Source organism: Sipha flava, unplaced genomic scaffold, assembly GCF_003268045.1.
Source record: "Sipha flava isolate LNK unplaced genomic scaffold, YSA_version1 51396_pilon_pilon, whole genome shotgun sequence".
NCBI classification, from domain to species: domain Eukaryota; kingdom Metazoa; phylum Arthropoda; class Insecta; order Hemiptera; family Aphididae; genus Sipha; species Sipha flava.
In genome coordinates, this window is record NW_020273445.1 from 1 (window position 1) to 17956 (window position 17956).

Sequence of the window (17956 nt, forward strand, 5' to 3'; positions counted from 1 at the left end):
ACAATAATAAATACATAAAACATTTTGAGAATTAATACAAAAATAGAAAGGTACATCATCACATAAAAGAAATAAGATAAAATAGTAGGTATCTGAAGTGAACAAGAATACTAAAAAAAGGAAAAAAGGAAAAAAAAAAAAAAAAACACACAAATACAATATAAAATATACATATAAAATAAAAACAAATAAGTACACATAGCTTATTACTCACATAATAGTATTTTATTAAGATATATATTTATATTTTTTGCAGAATTAATTCTTAGATATTTTTTGTCGCTAAAATTTAATGAATTGAACGCTTTAGGTCCTAGATAATCCATAAATTTCTGGCCTATACTTTTTTTAGCATATTTTATTTTAATATCATAGGCAATAGTTTCTCGTTTATAGGTATTATTTTTTAATGGTGAAAGTTTTTTTAAGATAAAGGAAATTGTAAATTTCTTGTATAGTTGGCTTACTGGTAGAACACTAAGTTCTAGGTAATTTTTGTTTGTAGATCCGATTTTATTACATTTATTTAAACATATACGAATGACTTTATTTTGCTGTGTGATTAAAGGTCTTAGTATATTCTCAGTAGCTCCCCCCCATACTATTATTCCATATTGGAAAATCGATTGATATAGAGACATGTATACTATTCTCATGATATCATTAGAGATAAAATTTCGTTTATTATAAAGTTTGAATATGATTGTCCTTAACCGTGTTGTAATGTTTTGTATATGTACATGCCACCTCATATTATAATCAAAAGTCAAACCTAAATATCTTACTTTAGTGACTCTATTTATTTTGGAGAATGTTGTGTTATCAGTATTATTATCATTATTACATACTATTAATTCTTGAAAAGTGAAGTTGGAGCAACTGTATATAGAGAAGGCCATACAATTTGTTTTTTGGAAGTTTATAGTTATTTTTATAGAGTTTAATTTCTGGATTATATGGGTTGTTTCTATAACTGACTTATTATGAACTAGGTCCCATGAGTTATCAGAAAAAAACTAAACAAGTATCGTCCGCATATGTAGTTATAGACCCATCAATTTGCATATTGCATATACTATTAATGTACATTATGAATAGGACTGGACCAAGCACACTCCCTTGAGGTACTCCACAATTTAGTGTTGCCTTTTTTTCCAATATTATCATTTATTTTAACCATCTGGGTTCTATCTTTTAGATAGCTTGCAAACCATTTATAACTATTTTTCATGATACCAAAACTAGGCATGATTTTTAATAGTTCATTATGATCTACCGTATCAAATGCTTTTGAAAAATCTAGAAATACTGCAATAGTTTTTTTTGCTGTTATCTAGTGCATCGTAAATAAGTTTTGTTACCTTATATAAGGCATCAGTTGTGCCTATTCCTGGTCTAAAACCAAACTGGTTTTTTTGAGAGCAATTTATTACTTTCTAAAAATGTAATTAGTCTTGATTTGACTATTTTTTCAAGAATTTTTGCGAAATTTGTAATTAATGATATTGGCCTATAGTTATTTAAGACTTTTTTATCTCCATTTTTTAAAAATTGGTTTCACAATAGATATTTTAAACTTTGATGGAACTATACCTTCACTTATGCTTTTATTATATATGTAAATTAATGGATCGATTATTTGTTTTGCTATATGTTTTAATAGTTTAACTGTTATGTTATCATGACCTGTAGCTGTGTCATCCTTTAAATTATTTATTAAATTCATGACTTCAGTTTTATTAACAGGTTGATTGAAGACAGTGTCGAAATTTGTTTTAAAAGGGTATTGTATTTCTGTATTTTCAGCATTATTAAATTTTTCGGATAATTTCAAACCAATTGTAGAAAAAAAGTCGTTAAATGTGTTACACGCTAAAGTGAGTTCATTTTGAACGTCAACTATTTTATCATCAATTTTTAAATGTTTAATATTATCTTTAATCATTGAACTCTTTGAAGTAATTTCGTTTATTAATTTCCATGTAGCTTTTAGGTTATGTGACAAAGACATAGAGTTAAATTTATTTTTATAAAAATTTGTTTTTGCCTCCTTGATCAATGAGTTTAATTTATTTCTATAAGTTTTATAATATTTCAATAATGAGTAATTTGTAGGGTGTTTTTTTAATTTCTTCGAAAGTTGGTTTTTTTTTCCGCATTGAGCTCAATAGTCCTGCAGTCATCCAATCTTTTAATATTTTGTTTTTAGACGTAATTTTTTTTTTCTTGTGTGCAAGATTCAACAATTTCTAATATTTTATCATGAAAGTTCTTAACTGCATTCTCAAAATTACACTCATTATAAACACATTCCCAGTTCACCTTATCTAGATTGGCTTTAATTAGGTCGTAATTAGTAATTTTAATGGTTTTATTATTTTGATGTTTAAATTTTAGCAATGGAATTGATGAAATAATTGGGCAATGGTCTGTTATGTCAATTTGGATGTTTAAAGTTATTATTAAAGTTTATTTGTGAACATTATTGAAGTTAGCAAAGGCGCTGCAAGGGGGGTGCATTGCACCCCCTGTCAAAATTCATGGCGGCGCCCTTGGAAGTTAGGTACATAGTATAGGAACATCATAAACATATTTTCTTTTTAATATTACATTTTTTTAATTAAAAAATTTCATCAAATTCAAAAAAATGTATTAATAATATATACAAAACATTAGTTATAAAAAATCCGATACTTTTTATTCAAATAAATATGAGAAAATATAAGAATTTTCCATTTCCAATTATTTTGAATTAACATTAATTTTACAATTATATTTCAACATAAATCTAATGATGCATAATTATAAATGTGATTAAAATATAGATATTTGAGATGTGAAAATCGTCGTTATGGATGTCCAGTATCTGCAAAAATGTCAACAATTGAAGGAGCACAAATTATAATTTCTAAACGTCATGTTCATACTCACGAACCAGCACCTCAATATGCAGTGGCGTTGCGAAGCTATGTTAACAGTTTAAGAGAGAGAGCTATTAGGGAGAATATTATTCCACACAATATTGTTGACCAAGAAGCGCATTTGTAAGTCTTTTAACAAATTAATCATTTGACTTTATAATATGATTGTATATAAATGTATTAAGGGGGTTGGAAGTGCTTATTTAATAAGGGGTAAAATTTAGGCAATTTGTAATCACGTCGTCACCGCCCGATGTATTTGTGTTAGTCGTAAATGATTATTAGTGTGAGTGCGGTTCATAACCTGTACCGCCACCTTCCTCTTTGTCATAGTCACATCATTATCACAATGTTATTTATAGTTTTATTTCCATTTTATAATAATAGTGTGTATCCGCTATCGCATTGAACTATTATATTTCGTTGTAGGTACATAATACGTAATACATTTATACCTATTATACGTGTCATTGCTGCGGTCGCGCATTTTTACAAAAGTGGCTGTTGTTATAAAAAAAAATAGACTATCCGACTATTATAATAATTAATAACCAATAAATATTAAATAATACTAAATACTACAAGGAAATGATATTAATATAATTCATTGTTTTATGAAACATTAACTTAAAAAAAATTATAAATACATTTGAAATAAACAAATAAATGTAATAAAATTAAAAATATAAAAGATTAAAAAATGAGTAGGAACGTCGTAAGTTTGTTATGTTTTTAAATATTGTGGATTACATATTTCTGGCAACATATGGTCCAGGTAGAATTCTGACAACGTCATCTCCATCTTATTATTCCAGATATCATCACGTTCAATTTTATGTATACAAATCTCTATAACAATAATTACAAAATCTTACAATAATGAAATAATAATTATTAGTACCTACAGTAAAATGTTTTGGTGTCCATACAACAAAGTAGCAATATTTTCTGTTTGTTATATGCAACTGCCCTTGTACTTGGTAGTAGTAAGAATGGTTTTTTTTTTAAAAATAGTTTACCCGATCGCATATCCAAAAACTTTAACTTTTTTGCTTTGTGTGCATCTTGGGGAGTAAAATTTTTAATAATAATAACAAACTGAATTATGTAAATACGAACATTGTAGAACTACTCTGGTCTAGAATATTGTCATTGCTATGTGGTTGATATTGCGGTGTCGAAGAATCAGAGTTTTCCTGCATAGCCACGCATAAAAACACAGAAAAATGTTTAAAATAAAAACTAAAAATAACATTCAAAGAATACAAATAATTACAATTTAACTTACTATATTATGTATGCGATTTAAACGCCATTTGTGTATCGCTTCTATATGTCCTTTATTTATTTATTTATTTATTTATTTTTTTTATTTATTTATTTAGACGGGCTAATGCCCATTAATAAAAATATATAAGATGGTCAGTATTGTACAATGCCAAGGTAAGCTTAGTGGTTAACATGCATATTTTATAGGAAACATATTTAGATAAATGCTAATATTAGGTTTTATACAAATAACAATTAATAATATAAATATATACAACATATTATCTAATCTATAAAATTCTTACGTCTATTTTATTAAGTTGTTTAAGTATACTTTGAAAATATCAGTCGATGTACATGAAAATAAATCAATATGAAATATATTAACAAATTCCATAACTCTAATAATAGGAGAATTTTGACAATAATTGGTAGATTGGAATGGTACATAAAAGGTATTTGTCTTGTACTACGGCTAGGAACTAGGAAGCTTAATCTTGAAATTAATTCAGGACAATAAACTTGTCCATTAAGTAATTTAAAAATAAAACATAGATCATGCCTTTTCCTTCTAACTTCTAATGATTCTATGTTTAAAAAAGATAATAATGGCTGATAAGAAGTGTGAGGAGTACGCTGAATGTTACAGTTAAAGGACAAGAATCTCAAAAAACGATTTTGTATCGACTCTATCTTTTTTATCGGGCCTATTCTACTGGGTGACCAAATTATAGAGTTAGTTGAAGTCCAAAATTGACCGGACAAAAGAGCAATAAAGTGCTTTTAATGCATATGGATCATCAAAATTTTTACAGTTACGATTTATAAATCCTAGCATAGAAGAGGCTTTGTTTAGGATATTTAAATAGTGCTCATTGAATGACAGAGATGTATCAAAAATTATACCTAAATCATTGTTCTTATAGACACGAGTGAGTTTTGAATTGTTTAAATAATAATTATAAAGATGTGGTGTTCGTTTTTTCGAGAAGGTTAATACTTTGCACTTAGAAATATTTAAAAATAGTTTGTTCTGGTCACACCAATCATTAAGGATGTTTATATCGTTTTGAAGTAAGTCGGCATCATTTGGGGTGTTTATAATACGAAATAATTTTAGGTCATCCGCAAATAGTAACATTCTTGAGTTGGTAAATTTGATATCATTTATAAATATATTAAATAATAATGGAGCAATGTGAGATCCTTGAGGGACACCTGAACTTACATTATATTGATTTGAGGTAAAGTTTTTAATTTTAACATATTGTTTCCTGCCCGTTAAAAAAGATACCACCCAAGAATGAAACGGATCGCGTAAGCCCAAGTGGTATAATTTGGTGGTAAGAATATTATGATCAATTTTGTCAAATGCTTTTGAAAAATCGGTATATATATAACATCTACCTGGTGACCTGCATTAAAAGCATCTAATATATAATGCTGAAATACTAAAAGAATGGTAGTAGTCGACCTTCCAGTCATGAAACCGTGTTGCTCATCAATGATAATATTTTTAAATATTGGATTAAGTTTTTTTGATATAATACTTTCAAATATTTTTGGAATTATTGAAATAATAGAAATAGGACAATAATTAGTTACTTGAGTATTATCACCTCCTTTAGGTATTGGTGATACATAAGTAATTTTCTATTTATCCGGAAAAACACCCGATGAAAGCGATCGATTAAATAAAATTAACAAGGGAACGGCTAGGACAAATTTACATTCTTTAAAAAATATACTTGGTATCACGTCTGGACCAGGGCATGTTTTGGTACTTATGCAATTGAGTTCTCCGAATATGTCATTTAAAGTCAAAACGCATTTATTAAAATCGACTGAGTGCATATTAATATTTTCGATACTAGGAACTGCATTACAATAATACGGCTGATTAAATACGCTCGAAAAAAATCGAGCAAAACAATTAGAAATATCAATACCACCACAGTAATTTACATTATTATAATTCATAGATTCTGGTAGAGTGGAAGTAGATCGTTTATTTCGGATAAATTTCCAGAATAGTTTCGGATTAGACTTAATAGAATTTTGAGTTTTGGTAATGAAGCTATTATACTCAAGTTTATTTAGTGACTTACACTGGGCACGTAAATTTGAAAACTGGTTATAATTACACTGAGTCGGATATCGTTTATATATTTTATGTGCTATTTTTTTTCTTAGTATTAACTGCTTTAGTGTTGTACTGAACCAAAGAGGATATTTTGGTGTATATAAATATTTTTTCGGACATGAAAAGTCAATAATTCTAAAAATATTTTCATAAAAAATATGGACAGCATCATTGATTTGTAAATTGCTTAATACCATTCCAATCTATTGAAGCAATATGTGATCTTATATTATAGTAATCACAATGCAAAAAGTCATAAATTTGTTCGTTATAATTTAATGGCTGAGATAATAAGACTGATATTTTAGTTAACAAAGTTGGATGGTACATTTGATCTATAGGTACAAGAGGATACATAACGGGGGATACACTTACATTACTTATATTTGAAAAAACTAGATCGAGCATTGAACCAGAACGATTATAAACTAAGTTATGTTGCATTAAATTAATGTACGAAAGACTAGTTAAAATATTTGAATTGAAATTATTTACATTAGATAAGTCGGGAATAATATTATTATTTACAGTAATCCATTGAATATTTGAGAGATTATAATCTCCCAATACTAAAAATTTGGAATTAGGATTATTAGACATGAGATTATCTAAAAGATCGAAATGATTATTATATACAGCAATATCAGAGCGAGGTGGTAAATACACCGTGCCAATAATTAATGAAAAAGAATTAATACTTATTTCTATATACAGTTGTTCAATTAAATTATTATTTAGGTGTATTCGACGACTGGGAAACTTGTTCTTTACTGCGATAAGCACACCACCACCTCTAATACCGGTACTGCGTATGCTGCATCTATCGCAACGAAATACTTGATAATTAGCACAGAGTCCGAATTCAGCGTCGGTTACATTGTTTGATAGCCAGGATTCAGATAAAGTAATAATATCATAATCAGATGGTGCAAGGTTACGGGTAAATACATCTATTTTAGTGTTGATACCACGTACATTCTGGTAGTATATAGATAGATCATTTAAAGATTTGTAATTATTTTGCCGTTTTTTGAAATAATCGGCAAGCCATTGAAATATTTAATATATAAATCATTTTCATCTGCATCTCTCCGTGATTTTAACTCAGCTATAATAGACAAGAAATATTTACGCTGTTGTATAGTTTGGTCAGATGAAATACGAATTTTACTCAGATTATTTACACCAAGTAGCTTCTTTTTCACTTTTAAGACTTCAAAAACTCCGCTGGATTAGGAAGAACAATACGTAGTGGACGAGGCTTATTAGATAATTTACCAAGTCGATGTATAGACACTGGCTTAGTTTCTGTACCTATGCAGTTAAGCACATCTGTGACGATAGAAATATCTTGAGTTTGGCTAGGTGAATTCGAAGATTCAGGAACATTAAATAAAATTATATTACGCGATCGTGATTGACGGTCCAAAAGTTCAGAATACACTTTTTCCTGGGACATATTACATGATTGTTCAGTATTTTGAGAATGCTCTATACCCAGTAGTTTAATCTCGAGTTGTTCAACCTTTTCCCTTAATGTTTTATTTTCATTTAAGACTTCAGTTAGTTGAGAAGATAATAGATCAAGCTTAGATTCAAATGAAATGTATTTTTTTATCCTGAGCTTTAATAGATTCACGGCACGAATTTAAAGACAAAATAATTTTATTTTGTGAGCTTTTTAAATCGTTTAGCATACCTGTGAGATTATTTAATTTTTCGTTGGAATCTATTTCGGAAGTGTTAGAAGATTTCGGAGACTTAGGTGGCATAATTGTATAAAATAATTATAATTGTGTAGAAAAATTAAGAGTGAAGTAAAACAATGAAAAGAATATTAGGATGTTTCCGGTAACGCACGAAAACGAAACAGATAAACGCACTGTTTTTTAACTTATGTTTTTTTAATTTGGACAATCTAACTATTTTTCTTTTCTTGTTACTAGATCGTTTTCCATTGTACAAATTAATTAAAAAATGTTTATTTGAAAAGAAAACGCTATTCAATTAAATAATTTTATAAGTAAAAAAAACTTATTTTAATTTTTAATTGTTTATTCATTAGCTCACCGCACAGAAAAAAAATGAACAGAGTGAACCGTGTTCATAGAATAGCCGGTGACCATCGATAACAATGTTTCGTAATCGTATTGATATAAATAGTTTGTGGCGAGAGGGAACCATATCCGCACGCATACGAGCAAGTCACCAAATGTCGCGCACGGCATCGCTTACGAACGGAGATTATTTGTTGAAAGCATGTACTTTTTGTCCACTGTACCGATGTAACTACTTTTGCGATAAGAAATCTGAAAACATATTTTTATTCGTTATGAAGTTTATTTGTGATTGATCATCCCATTTTTTTGATTTTTTTTTTTTTTAATTCGGTTTATTCACTGTTTAAAAATTCAAAAATTGTTAGTTTTTAAATCAAATGTAAGGAGGGGATAAGAGCCAAAATTTAAAAAAATGCGATGATCGATCACAAATAAACTTCATAACGAATAAAAATATGTTTTCAGATTTCTTATCGCAAAAGTAGTTATATCGGTACAATGGACAAAAGTTGGCATGTTTTCGTCAAAAAAAACGATCGGTTTTGAATCCCCTTAAGTACAAATAAATAATTATATAGATTCCCTGAAGCAGCGATGTATATAGGTCGTCCAGCTGCTCTTAGGGCTATTGCAGGAGCTAGGCATCGGAACAATCCTCCTATTCCAGATTCTTTAGCAGACTGGATAAATATTTTGAATTCTAATGAATGGGGCCCAAGATTGCGATATGTTAATGGATCAATGACTCCTTTTTACCAAGGCCCCTTGGAGTTATTGAGAGATGATGGAAGTACACGCTTTGTAGGACTCGTGTTTACCAACAATACTTTCATGCAGGAATTGAATGCACACCTCGAAGGAGTACGAACAATGTGTATGGACGGAACTTTTCAAATAAGACCACGGAAACCAGCTGACATAGAACAGTTGTTTACAGTACAAATTATTTTTAATAATGTGGTTAGTTTAAAATAAAGACATACATAGTACACATGTAAATATTATACATACATTTAAAATATGATTTATCTCTTTTCAGGCAATTCCAATTATACATGCCCTACTAGTTGATCGCCAAACCGAGTCCTACATCCGGGTACTCCAATTTCTAAGGTATGATTTGCAGTTGAACATAAATTATGAAATCTGCAGGTCATGACTGATTTTGAACAGGGCCTAAGAAATGCCATAGGTAGAGTACTCCCAAAAGCAAACAATTCAGGCTGTTGGTTTCACTATATTCAGGTAGGTACCTTAAAAATAAAGAGAAATCAAATTAACTCTTACTATACATAAATAAATTATTTAATGACATTTGAAGGTAATAGACAGTTTTTTAATAAATGTTGTCTTTTTCAGAGCATTATACGTTATGTTCGAAGTCATCATCTAATGCCGTTATGCAGAGAAAATGAAAATGCAAGGCGAATTCTGCGAATGGAAATATTTTTTTTTACAATGAATAAGTGAGTAAATGAGAATTTTATTATAAAATTAAAAACTTTTACAGTATAACCACTAAACAAAGGAAAATATATTGAGTAAGAATGTACTATGTACCAGAATTCGTTTTAATTTAATAAAAAAAAACAAAATAGCATATGTGCTGAATAATTGCATCTGTAGTAAAATAAAGTGTTGTACTTGCATGTAAATATTAAAAAACATTTTCTTTGGTTAGAAATTTCACTTTCCCTTTTAATAAATTAACTTTAGTTAGGTATGCAAGTAAAAATTTACTAATCAAACTAATATATCAATATTTTTGTATAATTGTAATATTTGATTGATTTTTCTTAACATTAATTTCTGTTAACATTTTTTATATTAGTTAATAGCTTTAGTTCATTTACCAGCAATTGTCATACAACATCATGGCAATTCTTTCTTTATCCACTTAGGCTTTAGACTAATTCAAGATCTAGGTGAGTTAATAATCATTAATTAAATAATGTTAAGTCATTTGTTTAGGTGTTAGTTTTATGAATATGATTTTAATATTTTTAACTACAGTTACCAGCTATAATTTAGTGATAGAACTGGAACCTCTAATGCGATACTATGAGCGATTCTGGATGGATACAGTGACTCCGCAGAGGTTTACAGTATTTGGACTCGCACACAGAACCAATAATTTTATAGAGTCTTATCATGCGTCCCTCCTCCGATTAATGGTCCAACACCCAAACCTTTATCGGTTCTATGGTAATTATTTAAAGAAAAAAATAAAAAAAATTAGCAACTGTAAAGAAAAAGTCTGTATTTGAACAAATTTTTAGATCACTTAAGAACAGTCGAGGAGAGGGCTCGAAATGATTTTAGCAGAGCAGTCAATGGATAGAGGGTATGGGCAATAATAATTTTTAAATAATATGTGAACTGTTATAATATAATTGTTGTTTATTAAATGTTTAGATTTGTAATCTCTGTATATGTGTAATTTATAATTGTTATAATTTAATAGGTAAGACAAACAAATTATAGATCAAACCTAAGCAATAGTACAACAATCAGAAACGCTTGGGTGAATGTGGAAAATGGTAACTACAATTTGGAAGATTTCATAAGAAATGTTTCATACACCCCGGAACAAATACTCAGGAACGAAATTGGGGAGCCAAATTTTCCACATCGTAATACATCTTGCATGTTATTTAAAGTGATCAATAGTTTTAGTTTAACTTTATATTTTAATTTTTATACTTAGAAGCTATAGTTCCAGCTATAAATATGCAGCCACTAGTACCACCAGCACCATTACAACCACAGCCAATTTTGCCCCCCCTTCATATTGGGTCCAATTCGTCAACCACCTATTCTTCAGAATCAGCTCCCGATTCAACCATTGTCACCACATCAGCTTCAAATTCGTCCTCCATCTCCAGGGTTACATATAAGAGAGTTAATAGTCGATGTTCCTCTCAGGAGACGCGATCGAGGTAGAGGAGAAGGCATTTCCAAATTGGTCGACCTTATCATATAGGTAAAAAAAAAAAAAAAAATGTTTTAAAACACTAGTTAATTTAATATATAGTTAATCCAATAAAATATAATATAGAAAATCATGGTCGCAGAGCAAGAGGACTACGGCGGCAAACAATTGCTGGCAATGGTAGAGGTGATGAACAGCCACTACCAAATCATGAAATAGCACTATTGAATAGAAAGATTGATAATGATAATGGTAAAGCTAATTTGAATTTAAATACAAATCACAACAAGAATTGATTTTAAGTTTAAATATACAATTTTTTATTGTTTATAGAACCAATAATTCCTCTACCGGCCAATTACCAACCACTTATTTTGGAGAATATGGGTAGATAAATATAAAATTATTTTTACAATAATTATACTATACGCATAAAATATTAAATGTAAATGATATACCTAATTCCTATTTTTTTTGTTTTTTTTTTGTAGATGTCTTGGAACTGTGTATAATATGTTGTGAAGAAGTAGTGGTTGTAAGGTTGAATCCCTGTGGTCATCAATATTGTATTCAGTGTGTCACTAGAATGATGGAAGAAAATTATAATATATGTCCTCTTTGTAGAAATTCAATATCAAGATATGAAGGGTACAATATTTAAGAAAAATTAATTTTTTGTAATTTTCAATTGTATTTTTTTTATATGTAACTTAAAAGGCCGAAACTAAAGAAAAAAAATAAAGATATTTTTAGTGTGTTTTAAATTTTGAATTTAATATATTAATTATTTTTATCTTGTACATATTATATATACCTATATCTATTTTAATAAAATTCTTTAAAACAAAATTTGTTACCATATATTTTTAATTGATTGAATAAGTACCGACGTTTTGGATCATAAATGATTTATTTGAGTAAAAAAAAATTTCTCTTACACAAAAAAAATCAAAGAAATATCATAATTAAAAAAAACATCCGAATAGTATACAAATTCATCCAATTTGTTTTGCATATTTCTTAAATAGAATAATTAAATTATCGTATTTATGATGGATACATTAAATATTATTAACATTGCTACATTATTAAATAAGTTTAGCATGAAGTTAATAAATAGGGAATGTACTCAAAACAATAATATGGAATGCTTGATTAAATAGGAAGTTAGCAGTAGTTAATAGTTCAAAAGTATGCTGCCAAGAACCATTCATATTTTACTATATAAATATTTATATAATTTAAATAACTTATAGGTATTGTAGTGCATTGTAAGAAAAAATGAGTTTAGACTTTAGATTAAGTTAATGTGTAGAAAATACATAGATATTAATGAAATTAGATAATAAGAATTAATTTAAAAATACAAAACAAATCTTAAAAAAAACAATTTAATAGCATAATAAACTAACAAACTTTAAAATATTAAGTCTAATCACTACTATAGTTCAGCTCGAGCAACCGTACAGCGCATACATGCAGTTCATTGTTCCCGAGCTATGTTTATACATTATTCGTTAATCTTATCGGTTTACGATCTAACTTTTTTTCAAATTCAATATAAAGTCGCAGCAAACTTGCAACTCATACTATCAAACCACTTTAGCACCTTCAATCATCGCTACATCAAAAAAAGTAATATATATTTAATTAACTAATTAATTAATAACAAGAGAGAAAAAATTATCTATATCAGTCACTCCAGGCACCGTTAACGCGGTGACCTTTGGACTGCAAACTAGATAACCGCACCATGCAATCTAATCCGCCTAAAAGTAAACAAGCTAAAACGGTACAACCAATTAAAATAGTTAATAATCAAGTGATTAACAACGCTCTTCCATTATCAAGCCCCGAATGGCAGCAACAACAAAAACCTTCAAAACGTAATCTCCCCTGTTCACCAAATAGCCCGATCAATATCCAAGGGAAAAAAATCAAAATTTTTTTCCTCGCCAAACCGATTCTCCGTATTAACTGAAAATGAACCCGATACAATTGATAACGATGACACTAATAATCAAAACGAATCCGCAATCACACAAACAAACAAAAAAGACCAACCACCACCAATATTTGTAAAAGGAATACTTAATTTTTCTAATAATCTTAGAAATGCAATTGGCGATCTAATTGGGCAGGATAGCTTCACTTGCAAATCAACTACCACGCATCTAAAAATTCAACCAGACACTCCTGATAACTACAGAACAGCTTGTATGGTGACTATTAAAGTCGCCAATATATATTGCTGGGTATTTTATCGTACTAAGAGCAGGAGTGGGCCAATCAGTAGCCGGAGGCTTGTAAATATTATTTACATATAGGTTCCCTATCTGGATAACTATGGAAAATATGTTATTATCGTCTGAGGATTTAATGTGGTTCCATCTTAAATCGTTTTTTGACATAAGTAGCAGTTCCATAAAAATTAGTATGTCTCAGTCAATTATTTTAATAATTTAAAATCATATACATTATTTAATATTTTAATATAATATATTATTGTTATTATAGTAAAAAGTTAAATTAGTTATGTGTCTTTTTAGTTTTAGTAAGTAAAGCCAGATGGAATAATATCCGTGACACTTACAGAAAGTCTTTGAAAATAGATATAAAAATAAATATCAACAAAATGTTGGCCACGAGATCCGTCGATCTCCACACAATAAAAATTAAATGGTGGTACAGTTATAATGTACTGCAATGCCGGAATCCGTAATTAATAATAAAATTAATACAATAAAAAATACAAGTGATTCTGCAACACACCGCTAACTGCACCACGAAGAACAATTCACACACAGCTGCTGCAACTGAACCATACAAAACAATATACTACGTTTAAGCACTAAACAATGCAGTCAATGGTAACAAATTGAACACCCTAAAGGGACAAAACAAATTAATGAAAGGCAATTTTACTGCGCGATAGTTACCAATGACTGATTCACAACAACCCGACAAGACAAGAAAAAACGTGGTATAACAAAAATGGCTACAAACAGGAACAAAGTGACAACAGGTATTCACACTACGACGGACACGAACAGAGAGAGAATCGGTGCCGACGACATTCACCATGAAGGCTATGCCACCGGTCACCATAAAATGAAGATAAATGTCTCAGTGCCACCACACTAAAACTATAACACGAGAACTTATGAAACTTTGTGGCACTGAGAGCATGACATTGACTTTTACAGAAAACATAACTGAAAACTTGAAATCGTGGAAATAACGGACACATTTACGCGTGACGATAACAACGCGATTACGTACCCGGCCGGTCGTACACGGAGGCTTATCACCGTCGCTGACGATGGCTGCAGATACGCAACGCACCGCTATGCATCGCACGAAAATGGTAACATTCATTACAACAATCACACATAGTAACGATCTCACGCGCGATAAGAATCGATACGAACAGTTAGCATGTAACTTGTTTACATAGTGGTAAGTGGTAACTGATACAATCATAATAATATAATACAGCAATACAGCATAGTGTAAAACTGTAAAGTTAGTTTATTGTTTATGGCCAAAATGAAGATCTATTGTTTTGTGGTGTTCTTTACGAGCGAAACGAGGAAAATTTTTTGTACGAATATAATTTGCTAGATACGATAATTTTTTAATGGTTGTACGATATACTCATCAACGGAGGTTGGCAACACTGGTGCTCCGTGAAATTATTTAATCGTTTATAGACACATTTCTTAACATAAAAGTTAAAAAAACTTTTTTTATTAATATATATTTTATATAAATTACAGACCATTTGAATAATAATCAATTACATGTTACTATAGAAATCTAATAATTTCTTATATAATTTGTTTGGGTGGTTCATGTGCTCCTGTGCACCATACCACGAGCCGCCACTGTATGAAATTGAAAAAATCAAAATTATGACACGCTATGAACTTATAAAACACTGTGCTAATTTACAACTCGTGTTAACGGATGATGATTCCGCCGATATTAATGGGATGAAAATGGCGGACGAATTAACAGTTTTGACGACAAAGGTTCAATCAAATTTATCTCCTATTGAACTATTAAAATTTATGATAAATACAGGAGACTTTGCTCCAAATGTATGTATAGCATTGCGTATACTTTTAACACTACCAGTAACGGTCACCAGTGGAAAACGAAGTTTTTCTAAACTCAAACTTATTAAAACATATTTAAGGTAAAACATAGTTTAAGATAGATTAAGTGGATTAGCTATGATAGCAATTAAACATGAATTGGCAGAAAAACTAAATGATGCTGTCATGGAAAAAGATTTTGCTAATGCAAAAGCAAGAAAATGTAGTTTCAATAGATAACTTATCATTATGTACTTATTATATATAATGTATATTACTTTGTTTAGTGTTATTGAAATGTAATTGAAATTTGTGGGTCTGTTTGAATCTAAGGTTGGGACGATAAAGTCGAAGGACTTGGTGAAATTTGATACAATGTACCTGGCGATATTTGAGTAAAATAGTCGATATTAAGATCACTAACTTCTCCGATTTCAGTGTCCGAACACTCTGATTCATCTAATTCATTCGCTTTATTAAGAACGGGAGGTTGCCACGTTTTGTCAATATCAGAATCGTCACTGAATCCATCAATTTTAGACTCGTCAGACAAAAATGATAGTATATCATCATTAGAAACTTTTTTTTGGTCGCATAATTAAGAAATTTAGAGTACTAATAGTTATAATTAATATAATAAAACACTAAGAAACTGCAGTAATTTTTAAAATAATGAAATACTACACAACGGAATAGAAATAATAAACAAAATAAAAATGTACGTATTATAGGACGAACATACACATATGTGTAGGTAGAAAATAAATGTTAATACAAGTCTTCGTGATGACTGTAGATGTCTCTCGACTATACTGTTCCATTACCCGATTAAATTCTTAATATGAACCATTTTTTTCAAACAAATTATTTCTAAACCCGTAGTCATTAAAGTAATAGATAAAATCACCGTTTATGGATATTCGTGGTAGACCGACAAAACATTAAAATTACCTGTCTATTTTTGTCAATTTTTGTTATTTTCTTTTAGCCACATATAATGCGTAAACTACACAATCGTTTGGTATGGTTTTAAAATCTCTATCTTATTTAGTTTTTTGTGTATGGATTTTTTGAAACCAAACCACACATTTGTGTAGGTTAGATTTCAACGAGTACAAAATTAGAAATCAAAGTCGGGATTTAGAAAGAGAAGTATTTGAATACACATTTGTGTAGATCAGTACGAAACTACTTCAAAACTAAATGTTCGTTCAGTGCTGAAAGGGTTATGACTATAATCATATGCTATTTACACTGCTACTGCTATTTCTTACCATCACTATTGCTATAGCTGCTACTGCTATTTTTCTTATTATATTGAGTGTTCTAACTTCTTACATAATAGCAGCTATAAAACAGTGTAGGAAACTAGGAAAACATAAAAACCAAAATTCAAAATTTAGTAATCACTGTTATTGTTGACACTGAATAGCAGTCTGCGATTGCTATTGTAAAATAGCAGTGCTATTATAACTGCTACTGCTATTTCTTACCATCACTACTCCCACTAGAACACCGTGTGACAATGTTTTAAACTATAAAAATGGGAATAGACTTCCTTGATGTTGTCTGAAAAAAAAATTATGTGTGATAAATGAATACTTTATAATAGGTGTGTATCAGGGGCGGACAGGCCCGATCGGCTGGTCGGCTATTGCCAACTGGCATCTCCCCGTATAATGTTTGGCCTGCTTTGATCTATGCTTTAATTCTATGTAGGTGTGTGACGTCCGTATGATAATGTGTATACTCTAATTAATCCAATTATTTTGTATCTAATACATTTAATTTGTCAAATTTCTCGTAATGTAGGGTTAGTCTAACTCACGAGTCCACAATTGTGGTTTTTTGTGTTCATGGGAACCTCCTTGTGATATATTTTATTATGTGACTACACAGGACGTGACAACATAAATAATGATAAGTGTTCGCAACGTGAACATATACCTACATTTGCATACAAATAAATTAATAATCATTAAACATACTATTTATTGAAAAAAAAACACTAATCTAAATTAAAATAAATCCAGTTCTTCATTAATAAATACAAATATTTTTATAATCATTAGGTATATAAGAAATCAAGAACTATATTGCTATTGCTATTTGATATAGAATATTGTCATCAGATTTTATAAAGGGTGTCTCAAAAAGAACGCCTAATTTAAATCTGCTATACATTAAATTTATTTTTCTTAAAAAAACATTACAAATATATCATTCTCTTCAGGATAAATTGAGGTTTAACAGTGAAAAACAACATCGGGCATATGACCCCCCCCTACTAGCCCTACAGGCGATTATTCTTTCCATAAAATTTACCATCACTCGATCACACATTGCCCCATCAGGTTCGTTGATGACACGACGAATTTCTTGCTTAAGTTCCAAGACGTTTCGGACTTTGTTCTGGTAAACTCGTGACTTAGTGTATCCCCATAAGAAAAAATCACACGGCGTCAAGTCGCAAGATCGAGGTGGGTAGCTTTGGTCTCCACGCAACGAGATCAGTGTGTCCGGGAACATCT

The 17956-nt window shown here is 29.8% G+C and overlaps 1 protein-coding gene and 1 pseudogene across 1 annotated transcript; both read left to right on the forward strand.

Moving 5' to 3' along the window:
• The first annotated feature begins 3041 nt into the window (after nucleotides 1-3041).
• LOC112690641 lies at nucleotides 3042-10371 on the forward strand. The gene is made up of 4 exons (XM_025564688.1): nucleotides 3042-3106; nucleotides 8951-9353; nucleotides 9433-9506; nucleotides 10365-10371. Exons 2-4 carry the CDS (start codon nucleotides 8988-8990, stop codon nucleotides 10369-10371), a joined length of 447 nt encoding a protein of 148 aa, XP_025420473.1. The 5' UTR covers nucleotides 3042-3106; nucleotides 8951-8987.
• Nucleotides 10262-12034, forward strand: LOC112690642 (annotated as a pseudogene).
• The last annotated feature ends 5922 nt before the right edge of the window (nucleotides 12035-17956 follow it).

Coding starts and splice junctions, on each gene's coding strand:
- LOC112690641 (XM_025564688.1), top strand. CDS start 8,988: ATGTATATAGGTCGTCCAGCTGCTCTTAGGGCTATTGCAGGAGCTAGG. Junction 9,354..9,432: donor AAATTATTTTTAATAATGTG/GTTAGTTTAAAA, acceptor ATCTCTTTTCAG/GCAATTCCAATTATACATGC.